The following is an 18,373-nucleotide window of genomic DNA, read 5'->3' on the forward strand; positions in this document are numbered from 1 at the left end:
CCTACGCCTGGTCTCCATGCATACCCCGGTTGTTTCTTAACCAAAAAGGTATTCGGACACACTCCGGACTCTAGGGTCCCGAGGTTGAAGCGAAAAGGTCGGCAAAGACAAACGATCTACAATCCGGCTGGAAGGAATTTCACATGTCATTTTAAACAAAATATACATTGTCAAATTTACTGATTGTATTCCTCCTCAATCCCGTCTAACAGGCTGTCTAACTTACAGTCCCGTTGGGAAAATTTAGCAGCCAACTCTACCTGGCTGCATACTAAACTCACAGGGATCTCCTTCCCATCGGGCCCCACTGGTCCAACTTCGGCCATGTGGTTGGGATTCGCCTTCTTGTAACGCGTCTTCACCATGGCCCAAGCCTCCCTGGCACCTTGACGGCAAGCCAAAATCTTCCACAAACGGAAGCGCTGCCGCACTCCCTGAAGCTTCTCCGCAAGCTCCCCAAGGCCCTCGGGTAGGGAGAAGGCTGGCCATAAAGCCTGGACGACGCCGCTCATCGCCTGCCGAACTCGTTCGAGCAGTTGCAACAGCTCGGGAAGTTGATCACCCATCGATACAGGCATCTCCTCTGCAGGGCGACCTGTGAGTATACCTACAAGACATATTCTGTCAATCGACTTCCTCGCCGGACTCTTCTTTTCAAAGGAGTTCGTTCAAGCACTTACTATAGATGCCGCGATGAAGCCGCTGATTCTCCTTAACGGAGCCGGACAACTCGGCCCGAGCGCCTTTCAGCTCTTCTCCGAGCTTGGCGTTGGCATCCTGGAGCTTGTTCCTTTCTTGCTGCACCCTATTCAGCACCCTCTCGCCGGCCTTTAGCTAGCACAGCAATTCTTGCCGGTCCAGATCTTGTCCGGCGGCACCTGCAATGTCACTATTAGACTTGCGCGCACGCCGCACAGTGCTTATATTTATTAATAAAAATGTGTTACCAGGAGGGGTCTCTGCGCTTCCTCCTGCGGCAGCAAGTGCGGCCTCAAGCTGGGCCTTGCATTCTTGCAGCTCCTGAGACAGCTGGGCATTCTTCTCGGTAAGAGCCTGCGTTTCAAATGATCCTTAAATCAGTTAACATAACTACTTTAAGTCTCGGGGGCTATTGGTATATATAACCATTAAAATTCCCTTACCCGTATGTCTTTCACATACTGCTCCGTGGCTCTGGTAAAACCATCTTGAGCGGCATGGAGGTGCGCGTCCCCCGCATTGAAGGCGTCCAGCGCCTCAGGGGAAAAGCACGCTTCACGAAATACTATCCGGCGGCGCTTGTGGTTCATGGCGCTCTCCACCTCAGACTTGGTGGTGGACAGTCGGTCGGCATCCTCCGTTGGAGGAGTATCCGGCCCGCGCCTTGCGCTTGCCTCCCCCTCCTGACCAGGCGCTGGAGCCTGGCCGGCATAGGCTGGATTGGCAACCTCTACGCCCGCAGTCCGGCGGGCGCTTTTTCTCCTATAAAGGATCATGAGCACTCAGACGCTTCCTAGGAACGTTGCTCTGAATATTTAAAATACGAGCTATACCTTTGCGGCGACGTTTCAGTCCGTACCGCGCTCCTTTTCCGCCTGCTGGTCCAGACTGACCTTTGTTGGTCAGCCGCCGCGGGCTCGGCTTCCCGCCTTGAAGGTGCTTCCTGTAAAACACCATCATTCGCGAAGGTCAGAAATGGGGAAGGAAGAGATAATGGTGTCCAAACCCCAGTCACAATCACCTGGGAAGCCGGATATAATCCGGGGTAGTCCGCCGTAATGGCGACCAAAGCATTGTCCATGCTGAGCTGGTAAAACACCCCGTCGATCAGCTCCACCTTGATATCCGGATCCTCTTCGGAGGCCGGATCTTTGGATCTCCCTGGATCCTCAGGTTGCGGAGCCGGACTTATCATGTCCTCCACAATCCGGCGCAGTTCCTGCACCGAAGACGTAATGTAAGAAGCCTAAACTTCGAAAGCATGGGTTGAGCCCTTAAAAATGTTCGCTTACCCAGCCTCTAGGGTTGTTCATAGAAAACCCATTCAAGGGGTTCGTTCGAAGGAAATCCTCCTTTTCCCCCTTGTACAGACCGGACAGGATCTGCACCAGGTCCTCGGTCGAATCCGGTCCTTTGCGGCCGTGGCGGGTGGCGTCGTCCTCCCCGTTGAAATCCCACATGGGGTGGCCCCTGTATTGCAGCGGCTGTACTCCCCGCATGATGCATATTGCCATGATTCCGATCATGGTCAATCCGGAATGGGCCAGTAATCTTATTCGGCCCATCAGATAATGGACGCTCTTGTCTTCCTCCAAACGGGGGCTCCGCGGGCGCCAGCTGAGGCGTTTCTTCCGAGGAGCAACACTGAACTCCGGGAGGCCAATCCGGACTGGGTCCGGCAGCGGAGCGTCTTCTATATAAAACCACTCCGAAGGCCAGTCTTCGGACGCCTTCTTGGGGGTACCGGATGGGTATCTGGTCCCGGCAATGCGCCATATTTCGGCGCCGCCCACTTGATATATAGATCCCTCGTGAGAACGAGGTACGAGGCAGAACAGCCTCTTCCACAGTGCAAAATGGGGCTCGATGCCCAGGAATAGCTCGCAAAGAGCTACGTAGCCCGCGATATGCAGGACAGAGGCGGGCGTAAGGTGATGGAGCTGGAGTCCGTAGAACTCCAGGAGCCCACGGAGAAACGGATGTATTGGAAATCCGAGTCCCCTTATCAGATAGGGGACGAAGCATACCCGCTCTCCTTTGTTGGGACTTGGGGTAGCCTCCGCTTGCTTCCCACCTTGGTAGGTGGCCAACCCGGTTCGAACTGGGACCATGAAGGCCAGAGGGAGATATCCCCCCGCTTGGAGCTTGACTAGCTCGTTGTGTGGAACAGAGCACCTCCTCCAATCCCCTGGCGGTGGGCTGGGAGCGCGAGAAGAGGAGCCGCGTCGACGGTCCATGATGGAATGGATTTTTAGGTCAAAGGCGCTCCGAGGAAGTATTCACGGAAGGAGGATGATGTGGTTTGGATCTGGATTCTTGCCTCTTTTGTAGGCGGATGACTCGCACGACTAGGGGGTGAAGTATAAAAACACCCTGGCTTTTCGCATTCGTGCGACGCGTGGAAGAAGGCCATTATTGGGCGTAGAAGCCAAGAAGCACAGTATTTATGATGAAGCCGGACACTGTTCGGCAGGTACATGGAACTTGAAGGGAGAACCCGCCTTGCAACGCCGAAGACTATACGCGTTGGACTTATCATCATTGAAGCCTGGTTCGGGGGCTACTGAGGGAGTCCTGGACTAGGGGGTGTCCGGACAGCCGGACTATCATCGTCCGCCGGACTCCAAGACTACGAAGATACAAGATTGAAGACTCCGTCCCGTGTCCGGATGGGACTTTCCTTGGCGTGGAAGGCAAGCTTGGCAATACGAATATGTAGATCTCCTACCATTGTAACCGACTCTGTGTAACCCTAGCCTCCTCCGGTATCTATATAAACCGGAGGGCTTTAGTCCGTAGGACACAACATACATTACAACAATCATACCATAGGCTAGCTTTAGGGTTTAGCCTCCTTGATCTCGTGGTAGATCCACTCTTGTACTACCCATATCATCAATATTAATCAAGCAGGACGTAGGGTTTTACCTCCATCAAGAGGGCCCGAACCTGGGTAAAATATCGTGTCCCTTGTCTCCTGTTACCATCCGCCTAGACGCATAGTTCGGGACCCCCTACCCGAGATCCGCCGGTTTTGACACAGACAGTAGGGTTTTACCTCCATTGAGAGGGCCCGAACCTGGGTAAAAACATCGTGTCCCTTGTCTCCTGTTACCATTCGCCTAGACGCACAGTTCGGGACCCCCTACCCGAGATCCGCCGGTTTTGACACCGACATTGGTGCTTTCATTGAGAGTTCCTCTGTGTCGACACTGATAGGCTTGATGGCTCCTTCGATCATCAACAACGACACAGTCCAGGGTGAGACTTTTCTCCCCGGACAGATCATCGTATTCGGCGGCTTTGCACTGCGGGCCAATTCGCTTGGCCATCTGGAGCAGATCGAAAGCTACGCCCCTGGCCGTCAGGTCAGATTTGGAAGTCTAAACTTCACGGCTGACATCCGCGGAACTTGGTCTTCGACGGATTCGAGTCACAGCCAAGCGCGCCGCACTGTCATGATGGGCATGATTTAGCTCTGCTGCCGGACAGTGCCCTGGAGGCCGCATATGAATCCGCTCCGATCCTTAGTTCGGAGCTGACCGCGCAGATCGAGGACGGGTGGCTAGACACCGCCTCGGGGGCTGCAACCTCTACGGCGATGGAGCCGAATACTGACTTTGTCCCTTGTAAAGCTCGTGACTCCGAGGTGCCGGACTCCTCGCCGGACTCCGAACCTCCTGCGCCCCTACCAATCGAATCCGATTGGGCACCGATCATGGAGTTCACCGCCGCGGACATCTTTCAGCACTCACCCTTTGGCAACATTCTGAATTCGCTAAAGTATCTCTCGTTATCAAGAGAGCCCTGGCCGGACTGCGGTCAGGACGGTTGGGATGCGGACGACGAAGAAATTCAAAGCCCACCCACCACCCACTTTGTAACCACTGTCGACGATCTAACCGACATGCTAGATTACGACTCCGAAGACATCGACGGTATGGACGACGATGCCGGAGACGGCCAAGAACCAGCGCCTACTGGGCAATGGAAAACCGCCTCAACTCATGACATATACATGGTGCAAACACCAAAAGGAAGCGATAACGAGGAACAACGGGACGCGGCGAAGGATAATCCCCTTGAAAAACAACCAAAACGACGACGCAAGTGCCGCCCAAAGTCCCGCCTCGATAACGACAACACCCATAATGACCCAGCCGTAGAGCAGGGCAAAACAGTGGACGACGAACATGCAACCAAGCAACCATCCGAATAGGATGAATCGGACAACCAACCCATCCTCGGTGAAAACAACAGTCCAGACGATCTCACGCCGGACACACCACCGGAGCATAAGAACCTTCACAAAAGGCTCGTCGCCACTGCAAGAAGTTTGAAGAAGTAGAAACGGAAGCTCAAAACAGTGGAAGACGTACTTAGAATGAGGTGGAGCAAAGCACTCAAGACCGCAGACAAATATGTCAATAGTCACCAAGCAAAGAGCTACCCGAAGCGCAAGCTGCTGCCCGAATTCGATGAGGAGGCCGTAGAGCCACCACAATCAAAAAGAAAAGAGGCCGCCTGGGCGGATACATGGCCAGATGACAGGCCAAAAGCGGCAAGCGGCGCCGCACACAAGCCGGCACATGACACACATAAAGATCCTTGCAAAAAGGATGGCACGGTCAGGTCCATTTATGGGCCAAAAAAGAGGGCCCCAGAAAGCAACACAACAGGCCGAGTGTCCGAAGATAACAGCACACCTAAATACAGGGGCGCCGCACACCCACTATGTTTCACCGATGAGGTGCTGGATCATGAATTTCTAGCGGGATTCAAGCCCGTAAACATAGAGGCATACGACGGAACAACAGACCCCGGAGTCTGGATTGAGGATTACATCCTACACATACATATGGCTAGAGGAGACGATCTCCACACCATAAAATACCTACCCCTCAAGCTCAAAGGGCCAGCTCGGCATTGGCTCAAAAGCCTCCCAGAAAACACAATTGGAAGTTGGGAAGAGCTCGAGGACGTGTTTAGAGCAAATTTTCAGGGGACTTATGTCCGCCCTCCGGACGCAGACGATTTAAGTCACATAACTCAACAGCCCGGAGAGTCAGCGCGCAAATTCTGGAACAGGTTCCTCACTAAAAAGAACCAAATAATCGACTGTCCGGACGCCGAAGCCTTAGCAGATTTTAAACATAACGTCCGAGACGAATGGCTCGCCAGACACCTCGGTCAGGAAAAGCCAAGAATAATGGCCGCGCTAACAAGCCTCATGACCCGCTTTTGCGCGGGGGAAGACAGCTGGCTGGCAAGATGCAGTACCAGCGACCCGAGTACATTCGAGATCAAAGATGGAAATGGAAAATCACGGCGCAGAAAAGATCAGCGCCGAAATAAGGAAAATGGCCCAAAGAACACGGCGGTCAACGCCGGATTCAAAAGCTCTCGGCCGAACAGCAAAACACTGCCTCTTAAGGACAACAGTAACGAGCTACCCAACCTAAACAAAATCTTGGATAGGATATGCCAAATTCACAGTACCCCTGGAAAACCTGCAAACCACACCCACAGAGATTGTTGGGTCTTCAAGCAGTCCGGCCGACTTAACGCCGAACACAAGGGGCTCGACACACCGAGCGAGGACGATGACGAATCCCACAAGCAGAGCGCCGGACAACAAAAGAACTTCCCACAACAGGTCAAAACAGTGAATTCACTCCAAGTGATAACAAGGAAAAATAGGGCGGCACCTACCAAAGCGCATGCCGCACGGTCCACCCCAGCGGAATCCCGAGACTGGATGTCAAAACCAATTACTTTCGACCATCTGGATTACTCCAGAAGTGTTCGAAATGCAGGATGGACTGCTCTGATATTGGATCCTATAATCGACGGACTACAATTTACACAAGTCCTAATGGATGGCAGCAGTGATTTAAACCTGCTATATCCGGACACAATCCGCAAGTTGGGGATAGACCCTACTAAAATTCGCCCTAGTAGCACTTCCTTCAAAGGAGTGACGCCAGGCCCTTACGCCAAGTCCATGGGCTCCTTACTACTAGAAGTTGTGTTCGGTTCACCCGACAACTTCCGCCGCGAAAAGCTACTCTTCCATGTCGCCGCATTTAAAAGTAGCCATCAAGCACTATTGGGACGTGAAGCTTTCGCCCGCTTTAACGCAATACCGCACTACGCGTCTCTTACACTCAAAATGCCCGGTCCACGAGGCATCATCTCCTTACAAGGTCACTCAAGACCCCAGACACGGCTAGGCAAGTCCGGCACAAATAAACTAGGGGCTTCCTAGCCGCATACCCCTTCACAAGGGGCCGTGCGTATGAACAATAAGAGCCAATAAAAGCTCAACTTTATTCATTTATTCATATTCTGTTTTAAATACATTTTTTGCACGATTTCTTTTCAAACTAAGTTCCTCTCTTTTACAGATGAACAGCGTGCAACACCCATCCAGGATACAACACAACAGAGACACAGGCGCATACGTGCAGCAGGGACCCATCGCAAGGATTCTTTTCAGATTAAGACCCTGCGTAAACCTTTCTTACTGTCTCTTGTTGATTCACATCCCCCGGTTTTCACCATAATCGATGAGGAGGCTGGCGTTTTGGCATCGGCCGCACCAGAAATTTTAGCCCGTACCTAGACACTAGGGGCTTAGGGCGTTGTTCTGCCCGTTATCATAAAGACCGAATACCTTAGGGAGTGTTCGGCGTCTCGAGTTAGGCCTTATATGCATTAGCTCCGAATCATGTCTTTGGTCAAATGTTGGGTCTGCCCGCCTCCTGTGTTTTGCTGCCTTACGTTCCGTATCATCGGCTAACGCGGCACCAGGAGAACTACTGCGATTGTGCCCCGGTTCGGTCGGGCGAGCACCTCAGTAGAGAAAGCCGAAAACTGACTGTCATGATACAGCGAGAGACTGGTCAACCACTCGATCGACTTCCGGAATGTCTAGAATTCCTCCGCTTTGACGAAGGACCGTTCCCCGGTCAGGCACATACGCGCCCCGAATTCGGAGAGCGCGGTGCACCTAGGGGCTAATATCGTAGCCCCACCTTCGAAATCCTATGGCTAAGTGAAAGTGATAAAGCATTATAGTCTGGTTGCCTCGTTTGCTACGCTACCACCTCCTTCACAGGACTAAGACGTTGGATTAAGTGTGAAAATGCGCTATTTTGCAAACACCCCCGCACCTTGTGCGTGGGGGCTGAAGCCGAAGACTGCCATCTTTCAGGTTATACACAAGTATACATTAACGGCCGCACAGGAGATATTCCAATACTTGAACGCACAAGTATAAAAAGCACTTATATTATGAATATCGTTTTACAATTCATAAAGATCATTTGAACATGACATTTTTTGAGCACTGCAACTCTATTACACGAGCACCCTGCAGGACTTCCCCAAAATAGTGCTCGGCGGGTAACCGGCTCCCGTCCGAACCCCGGGTTGCAACAACGGTGGCAGCCATCTCCGTCCAGTATGTCTTCACACGGGCAAGGGCCATCCGTGCACCCTCTATGCATGCCGACCGCTTCATCGCCTTGATATGCGGCACCGCCCCAAGGAATTGCTGCAATAAGCCAAAATAACTCTTCGGGTTGGGCCTATCCGGCCATAGATGAGCCACTACATCCGTCATGGCCAATCCGGACAACCTATTCAGCTCAGCCCACTCAGCCAACCGATCGGTCAACGGAAGTGAACGCTCCGGACTATGGAATTGAGACCAAAAAAGCTCTTCCGTCTCGTGATCCTTTTGACTTCGAAAGTGCACAACCGCATCCGCTGCACTCGCCGCCAAATCTAGAAAAGGATCCTCCAGACCCCACAACTGGCCAAGCTGAGCATACTTCTGATCTGTGAACTTCCTGCACAGCAGAAAGGGCTTGCCAGCCGCAATGTCTCCGGCCTGACGCAGCTCCTCCTTTATAGCCCTCATTGCAGAACGGGCATCCTTGGCTTTGGCGGTGGCCTTCTTCAGGTCTTCTTGCTCCGCTCAGCATTCTTTTTCAAGAACCTCATAGCGGTCGGCAACATCCTTCAGCTTCATGGCCATTCCGGCCATCTCCTCCCTGCTTCGACAATGAGCAGCCCTTTCGGCTTCTAGCTCTTCGGCTGCCTTCGAGGCAGCCGCATCGCTCCTTCTGGCCTGCTCCTTGGCTCGAGCAAGCTCTGCCCGAAGGTCCTCCACAGCAGAGGCACCATCTGCATTAAGCATACATGTTGTAAGGAGCGGGCATCAGCTCCCTTACTAGGTGACCACGGAGAAATAACCTACCTTGTGACTCGTCAAGTCGTTTATTTACCAGTGCGATGTCCGTATCCGCAACATCGAGTTGCCGCTTTAGTTCAGCAACTCCATCAGTCCGGCTGGCCACCGGACTATCCGCCACCTGCATAGGAAAGGCGAGAATTAATACCTGAGATTATGATCCTCGGCACGTTGTCGCTTTCGACAACATACCGAGTCTCAGGGGCTACTATCTATACAGGGCGCACTTTATGTGTAAAACTGTCAAAAGGTATGCCATTTTTACGTACCTCAAACCCCGCCAGCAAACTTCTGACGACATCATGCAACCCGCCCTCGGCGGATGAAATTCTTTTAATCACCGTACTCATCAATGTACGGTGACCTTCTGAGATAGACGCCCTCTCGAGTAGATCCTTCAGCTCCCCCGGCCGTATACCAGTTGGTGCCAAATTCTCCGGCCCTGCCGGACCCGGGGATACCCTCCGCGACGTCACCTCAGGGTCGTCCGCCCCGCCTGACGGTGCGGCAGATGGAGGCGTTTCGCTCTCCATCATCTCTGGACAAAGGTCCCCCGAAGACGAGCTCAGCTGAGAAGGACGGAGATCCGAACTACAAGGTAAAAACTTCGGTTATCCTCAGAAGCAAAATAGGGATGTCCCTTATTATAAAACTCCCCTTTTTCTACTTATGGCTCGCTGGAGGGCTGATTCCTTAGGGGAGATAGTGCGGCCGGGGCTTCCCCAGGCGCAGGACCCTCTGGTGAGGATCTCTTCCCCCGCTTTGAGGTCTTGGCCTCCGGGTCTTCGGAAGCGGTCCTCTTCTCCCCCTAGAGGGAGGGATTCTCGATCCCCCCTTTCTCGAAAGCCTCCTTGGTAGAGGCGGGAGTTTCTCTGTTTTCCCCTTCGCCTTCCACTGAAGGCGCAACCTCCAGCATCTTGACCAACAAGGGATCCGGCGCGGTCTCCAGGAGGGGGGGCGGACACCGTATCAGTTTCGCTTGCGCTATCCACTCCTGTTCAAAGGACGATTGGTTAAAAGGCAGATCCAAGATATGCAAAGGAACGGTGTGTCCAGACACGGAGCTACTTACTTGAGTATCCGAGCGATTGCAGCTTAGGCCGGCGTCCTCGGTTAATTCCGGACACACCTCTTGTGGTCCGAAGAACAATTTGTACATCTCCACGGGTGTCGTACCCATGAAGTGTTGGAGAGCTCGTGGTCCCTCCGGATTGAACTCCCACAGGCGGAGAGGGCGACGTTTGCAGGGCAGAAGATGCCTAATCAGCATAACCTGCGTCACTACGACCAGATCGATCTCCCTCGGAGGTCTCGAATCCGGCCCTGCAGTAGGGGTACGTCCTTTGACGGCCCCCAGTTAAGCCCTTTGTTGACCCGTGACATCAGCCGTTGTGGAGGGCCCGAGCGAATGACGGGCGGCGGCTTCTGCCTGCTGCCCCTGGGAGCGGTAATATAGAACCACTCCTGTTGCCACAAACCGAGCTCCTCCTGGAAAGAGCCCTCGGGCCATGGAGCATCGTCTCTCTTGCTTATGACCGCCCCGCCGCACTTTGCTTGACGCCCCTCAATCATCTTCGGCTCCACGTCGAAGGTTTTGAGCCACAAACCGAAGTGAGGGGTAGTGCGGAGGAAGGCCTCGCAGACGACAATAAACGATGAGATGTGGAGGATGGACTCCGGAGCCAAGTCATGGAATTCCAGCCCATAGTAAAACATGAGCCCTCTCACAAAAGGATCCATTGGGAAGCCTAAACCCCGATGGAGGTGGGACACGAACACGACACTCTCACCGGGCTCAGGAGTAGGAATGACTTGCCCTTTGGCAGGCAACCTATGCGAAATCTCGTAGGTTAGGTACCTGGCTTCTCTCAGCTTTAGCACATCCTCTTCCGTGACGGAGGAGGGCATCCACCGGCCCTGTAGGTCGGAGCCAGACATTGTTGAAGGTCCCGGGCGCTCGAATCTGGAGCTCTGGGTGTTGGAACTCATGGTGAGGGGCAGATTCGATTGAGGATTGAAGAAAAGAAACGAGCCTTGGTCTCATTATAAAGAGGGAGAATACCAAGAGCCGTCCCCGTAACCGTTTGGAACTCACCTTCGATGGAGGAGGCGTGGCAATGGGCACGGTTGGGTTACCCACGTCCGTATTGATGGGAATCCCGGAATAAGGGGAACACGATCTCTGCTTCGACAAGACGTGCCAAGGAAATCGCTTCGCTAAACGCGCTGAGGTGGTATAATAAAAACGATTCAAGTAAAGGCTTGGTAGTGGTGTGACGTCATGCCACAAAATGCGTCAGCAGATTGAGCTTGTGTACATATTGTTCTCTCTACGGTGGTATGTGGAATTTATTTTGCAGAGCCGGACACTATCCTGGTGTTCACAATCTTCTATGAATTATTCGGAGGAGGAACCCGCCTTGCAATGCCGAAGACAATATGCGCGCCGGACTCGTCGTCATTGAAGCCTGGTTCAGGGGCTACTGAGGGAGTCCTGGACTAGGGGGTGTTCGGATAGCCGGACTATCATCATCGGCCGGACTCCAAGACTATGAAGATACAAGATTGAAGACTTCGTCCCGTGTCCGGATGGGACTTCCTTGGCGTGGAAGGCAAGCTTGGCAATACGGATATGTAGATCTCCTACATTGTAACCGACTCTGTGTAACCCTAGCCCTCTCCGGTGTCTATATAAACCGGAGGGTTTTAGTCCGTAGGACGAACAACCATTTCAACAATCATACCATAGGCTAGCTTCTAGGGTTTAGCCTCCTTGATCTCGTGGTAGATCCACTCTTGTACTACCCATATCATCAATATCAATCAAGCAGGAGTAGGGTTTTACCTCCATCGAGAGGGCCCGAACCTGGGTAAAAACATCGTGTCCCTTGTCTCCTATTACCATCCGCCTAGACGCACAGTTCGGGACCCCCTACCCGAGATCGGCCGGTTTTGACACCGACAGTGGGGAATAAAAGAGGGCATGAAATAATTCATATTTATGTTGTCTAACCAAACAGGATAGCATGACACAATTTCACATATACGATGGCTAACTAAATAGGATAGCATGACACAATTTCACATTATGATGGCTAACTAAAAAAGATGGAAAGACATAGTTCAAAATATGATGACTATGTAAACAGGATGACATGATATAACTATATAATGTGTTTATTAAATAGGTTTGCATGCCATAATTCACATACATTCACAGATAGAATGCCATAATTCAAAATATGATGACTGTAAACACTAAACAGGATGAGATGATATAACTATATGATGTCTTTATGAAATGGGCTGCCATGCCATAATTCAGATAGATGATGTGTATGTACTATGTAAACATGATGGCATGATATAATTCAAATATATGATTTATATAGTAAGCAAGTAAGCAGATGGCAATCCATATATGATGTAAAAACTAAGCAATACAAGACAACATGCATGACATGGGTAATTTAACCCTGCCAAGTTTGAGCATAGACCTCAGGGGGGAAATAGGACCGGTCATCAGTCTCTGAATCCTCCTCTGAGGAGCCCTCTGTAACCAGGAAGATGTCTGCTTCAGCAGGTAGCATTGTTTGCTTTGAATACCTTGTTTTCACTCAAGATACTTCCATCACCGCTTAAAATGGCTGATGCACAGGAAGAGTAGTTGAATATACAAACGTTGTCGACAAATAGAACACGTAATACAAAAAAATGATAGCATGATATAATTCACATACATGATGATTGGCTAAACAACATGGCAATGCATAATTCACATATATAATGCCTTTGCAACAAGATAGCATTGTATAATTCAAATATAATGTCTTGCAACAAGATGGCAATGCATAATTCACATATATGGTAATTAGACACTGAATAGGTGGCATTCACACAAAGCATGTCTAAACTAATCAAATGACATAGCAACGCGAGACACCATACGCACGATATGAGCAACATAACCCTGCCAAGTTAGAGCATACACCTCGGGGGGGGGGGATAGGACTGGTTATCCGTCTCTGAATCCTCCTCTGAGGAGCTATCCGTAACCAGCGAGATATGCGCTTCGTCAGATAGCATAGTCTGCTCCGAAGACCTTGTTTTCACTCCAGAATTTACCATCACCGTGTCAAATGGCTGATGCACATGAAGAGCAGTTGAATGTACTAACATTTTTGACAAATGAATATGTAACACAAAAAAGGATGGCCTAATATAATTTACATATAAGATGACTGACTAAGAAGGATGGCATTGCAAAATTCACATATATGATGCCTGGCTAAACAAGATGGCGTTGCATAATTCACATAAACGGTGAATAAACTAAACAGATGGCATTCACACAAAGGATGTCTAAACTAAGCAGATGCCATATTTGATGTATAAAGTAAGCAATGCAAGGCACCATATGGATGATATAACCAACATCAGCATGGCAAGTTAGAGCCAAGACCTCAGGGGGTAAATAGGAGTTGTCTTCTCCTTATGAATCCCCCTTAGAACAGATATCTTCCTCTCGATTACAATCCGAAATGCATGGAGGGGGGGTGCCTTTGCGCCTACCATGGAGCAACGTCTGCATGAAATTTTATTGCCATGCAAGGCTCGTCTCTTTTGCTCTACATGTTCAGTTCCATTGTTTACAATAACTGTCATGCATAGGAATAAAACATAATGAGATTATGTAAGGAGTGCATGCAGAAATCCAGAGTGATGCTAGCAACTTGTGGATAGACCCAAAACCAATAATAGCAGGCAGATAATGGCTTCAGTTAAAAATATAGATAATGGCTTCTTTACTATTTGTTTCCCACCCAACATGAAACTCATAGTAGACACTGGAGATTAACTAGATAGTAGATAGATACTATTGATTGTGGCCCCGATATGTACCCCACGGCCATTTAAAAACTCAAGTTTAACCATTAGTTTGGAGCTGACTCAGAGTCTAATCGGTGAACAGGACGATAAAGTAGCATGTAATATTAAGCGATGCATAACGTAAGCAGACATGAAAGAGTGCGACCTCTCTTGCGGACTCGTGTAGTCCTCGAGGTCATCTGCTCGGTTGATGATGGTAATGCAGTTTTCATGGCTGCCGGCGGCAGGGAAGAAGATCTGAGGCGGCGAAAGACAGTCTGGAGGCCGGATCCCTGCTGTGCTGGACCCTTCTATCGTTGGAGCAGCTGAGCTAGGGTGGACGATGGTGCAGTAGGAGCAGGACAAACCACGCAAGGTTTTCTTTGACAACTATCTGTAAGATAGTTGGAGGATTCCAACAATGCAGGGATAGGAAATAGACAGGAATAGGATAGGAATGCACGTGCAAAACAGAGAATTTAAAAACACAGGATTTCTGCCAATCTGGGTGTTTGATTCACAACAATTGGAAGATCACAGGATGCAAAGAAGCATGGTGAGATTAAGTCAAACCACAAGAAAATGTACGGTTATAATGCTATTATGCTACTATCTCTTAGTCTTGTGCTTCATGAATAGGAATTTGGAAAGGAGGACAAGTGAAAATTAAAATTCCTATGTTTTTTCTTTCAAGGAGACACTAAAGGAACAAATCCTACATTTTTCCTTTGCTCCATTCCTTTGAACCATATTCATGAATAGTAGTACCATAGGAAACTTTCCAATTCCTATGTTTTTCATTCAATTTTCCTTTCAAGCACTGGCTATTCTAGTAGGCAGGCTTGAGCAAGGAAAAGCCTACACTAAAAAATGTTTTTGTGCTACTTCTATTACTTTGGACCCAGGCCACTGCCCTACTAGCTCAACTCCTAGGGCCATTGACAAATGCACAGCTCAAACGCGCAGAGATAAATAATGATGGCGTGCAAGAGAGTCCATCACGGAAAGCTAAGTTGCCTGGTACCTCACTGCTTGTCATATAGTAGGATAAAATAATCGTATTTCCCGTTAATACGGGTGCTCAGTGGACAATATATATAACATGTAGAGTAAAAAAGAGATGCAACAAGTGTACAACCTCTTTGGCGAAGCCATGTCGATCTCAGCATGATTGGGTTGGCCAGTGAGGATGCTCCGGCTGACTTTGCTGTTGGAGGAGGGGAAGAAGATCTTAGGCATCTGGAGATGGAGCCCGAGGTACTGCTCCGCTGTGATGGAGGGTTTCGTCGTTGGAGCAGCTCCAGTGAGTTGTACGACGCCGAGGCTGAAGCAGGACAAGAGAGACAACGTTAACCTGAGTGGAATTCTAATAGCATCTCCAATACATGACGTAAAATACATAACCACAAAGTGCTAGATGTAAAATACATCAGCCGGTCATCTCTGAACTTAACTGTCGAAACTGAATTAAACTGTCAAAACTGAACTTAACTGTCGAAACTGAACTTAACTGTCGAAACTGAAATTTGTTGTCGAAACTGAACGCACTAGCAAGGTGAGGCTACACGTCAGTCGACTGACTTTTTCATCTCTGGTCATTCGATTTTGCAGCCGTTGGATACGAAATCAAGGGCCTGCAGCTCATCTTTAACCTCCACCCCCTGAGCCGCCAGCCACCACCGGCCAAACAGCAGCCCCCCGCCGCCCGCGGCCGGCGGTGCGCCGTCCCGACCTCCCCGAAAACACTCCCCGCCGCCGGTCCGCCGCCACCCCGGCCATCCCTCCGAGCTTTTTCTTCGGCGATCCCCACGCCACCGCCCCGCCACCGTCGGCGACCACAGCCCCCACCCTGAACCCTAAGATAGATAGTGGGGTACCTCTCCGGTGAGCCCCCCTCCCTGCTGCGGCTGGTTCTTCCTTCACCCCGATGATCCCCCCCCCTTGAAAATCGACTGACCCAAAAGTCGATTCAGTCGACTAAAGTGTAGCTAAATCGGAGCAGCATCGCAAGCAAGAGCAAGAGCGAGAGCAGCTGCGCGAGCAAGAGCAGACCAGGCAGGGGACCGAGAGCAAGACAAGAGCAGCAGCGCGAGTGAGAGCTAAAGCAGCAGCAGCTCCTACTGATGTGGACGTTGCAGCCGAGGGAGCGACGCCGTGGAGGAAGTGGCCGGTGATGCCGCCATGGATGGAGCCGCGCCGTGTCGGCTTGGGACCGAGCACCGGCAGCACCGTGAGATCGAATCGAGAAGAAAATGTGGCGATTAGTGTACAACCTCTTTGGTGGCGCCGATTAGGCCGCAGCTTCATCCGAGGAAACGGTGATGATGATGCTCTTTCGGTGGTGCAGGTGAAGATGGTGGTGTGGGAATGGAGGTGGCGCGAAAGACGAGGGGAACGTCGGGGCAACTCCTTGGAGGTGGAGGACGTGGTGGCTGAACTGGCGGGATGACGAGATCGACGACGGATCCTCATCCGGTGCGGTGGATGACGGACGTCCACGTGTTGCTGTGGACGACGTCGTCGGGGAAGAGGCTCCGGCCAGGTGGCGGACAGAGCAGGGTATGGGGCTTCGTCGTGGGTTTTCGCGGCCTCGGTGTATGAATGGGTGGGCGGATGGGATGGCAGTGGGGAACCATGGCTTAGGGACGCGCTTGTCCGAAATGTGGGGTAAGTTACGAAAGTACCCCCACCGATTTGAGGTGGTTCTTTTGGTTCAGGGGTACCACGGGCATTTTGCGTGTCGGGATTTCATAGGAGGTGGGAGTTTTCACGCGCGTTGTAATTTCGGAATAGCAAGGCGCGGGTTGATATGGTGGGAGTTGTCGAAGCACGACGAGACAAAGATATATCTTAAATATTTCGGGCTAACAAGGCGCGGGTTGAAATTTACGGACAAGCCTAACGTGTACTATACCAAATCAATGCGCACTACAAATGTCATTCAAAACTTTGAATTCATGTTATGTTCAAAATATTTCGCTACGTGTATAATGCATGCAACCTACTACTCAAATGAGCGTTTTTGTGCATTCCAAACGTATATACTACCGCTTCAATATGAACTAAATTTGAATTCATTTCTCTATTTGAATAAGATCTACAGTAATGATTGTTGTGAAGTCAAAGCATTTGAATTCGTTTCTCTGTTTTAATAAGATCTACAATCATCATTATTGTCAAGTTAAACCATCGTTTGTGTATTATCTTCATAGCACACCACATGATTAGTCTCAAGTTACATATGAACTATGTGTGCTATATGAACTCGAACTCGATTTTTTGAATCCACTTTATGTTGATTTCAAATCACATTACATTTCTAGCTCTAGCTAGATCTTCATAATCTAAACCATGTCTCATATGTATAATGTGTTTATCACATTATGTATGGTGCCTCGCCCCCTACTCCTACAAGTATTTAGATGTCAGTTGCAAACTCCACACATTAACACAAATTCAAATAAAATGTGAGAATGTTCGATATATAGTATTGTTTAGATTGTTAGAAATTTAGTTGTAAGCTGCAAACGCCACACATTGTCACAAATTCAAATAAAATGTGAGATTGTTTGATGTATAGTATGGTTTAGATTGTTCGACATTTAGCTATGAGTTGCAAACGCCATGCATTATCACATTATGGTATAACATGTGCACAACACGTGTATCACCGCTATATTCATGCATGCATATGTTTAAAACACTATGATCTCCTATTCAAATATATGAATCGCTTTCATATCAAATTATGATCTTTGTTAGTCTCTTACACCCACACAATCCTCTAACCTTTGTAGCTATCACTAACTTTCTCTCGTGCATGCACATACCCTCCTCGCCCTCCCCCTCCCTTGGCATTCTATCCACCGGGCACATTCATTTTTTCTTTAGGTCGTTCTCCCAGAGCCTCCACAACTCCTTTCCGACACACATCGAAAGATAAACCTCTCCAGCAATACCTGCCTACAACATACACACACACCTTCAATCTCCTCCTTTATGTGTCCTTGCCTCGTGTCTCTCATACGGTCACACACACGTGTAAACTATCGCCCCTCTTTTCATCGATCTCACAACCGCACACTCCTCCCCCTATCTAGCTAGTAGCTGGGCCTCTCGCACCACCTCCTAGCTCCATTCTCTATGTCTATCCGTCTCACTGGGCCTTATTTGCCTCTAACAAATGGACGTACACTGACCGATCTCTCGCTATACATATAGCTAGCTAGGTCCTTATAACTCGTTTTTACCCACGCGTCGATCGATCTACCTCATTAGTTATGTCTCTCCCTTCCTCCGACAAACAACAATTGATCTACTGATCTAGTTAGGTTTGCTTACCAAACACATGGTTCCCCTTCATCATCCATGGATGCGTCCCGACAGATCTATCACGCACAGGCACACACAGAAACACATCCCCACTCTTATTGATAACATTGCAGTTCCACCCTCAGTTTGTCTAGTAGGCCTCTCCCACCATCTTCGAGAAGCAACTCCATCACCCATCCAGCACTCTACCCCTCTCCCTCCCTCTCTCTCTCC

At 50.0% G+C, this 18,373-nt stretch overlaps 1 protein-coding gene across 1 annotated transcript; it reads left to right on the top strand.

Annotated features, from left to right (window-relative positions):
- Nucleotides 1–6,466: 6,466 nt before the first annotated feature.
- LOC119279513 lies at nt 6,467–6,967 on the top strand (the record flags this gene model as incomplete). Its single annotated transcript, XM_037560731.1, has 1 exon — nt 6,467–6,967. A coding segment is annotated over one exon (501 nt), but the record flags the coding sequence as incomplete, so codon positions are not given.
- Nucleotides 6,968–18,373: the final 11,406 nt, after the last annotated feature.

This window comes from Triticum dicoccoides, chromosome 3B (assembly GCF_002162155.2).
Source record: "Triticum dicoccoides isolate Atlit2015 ecotype Zavitan chromosome 3B, WEW_v2.0, whole genome shotgun sequence".
In the NCBI taxonomy this organism is placed as follows: Eukaryota; Viridiplantae; Streptophyta; class Magnoliopsida; order Poales; family Poaceae; genus Triticum; species Triticum dicoccoides.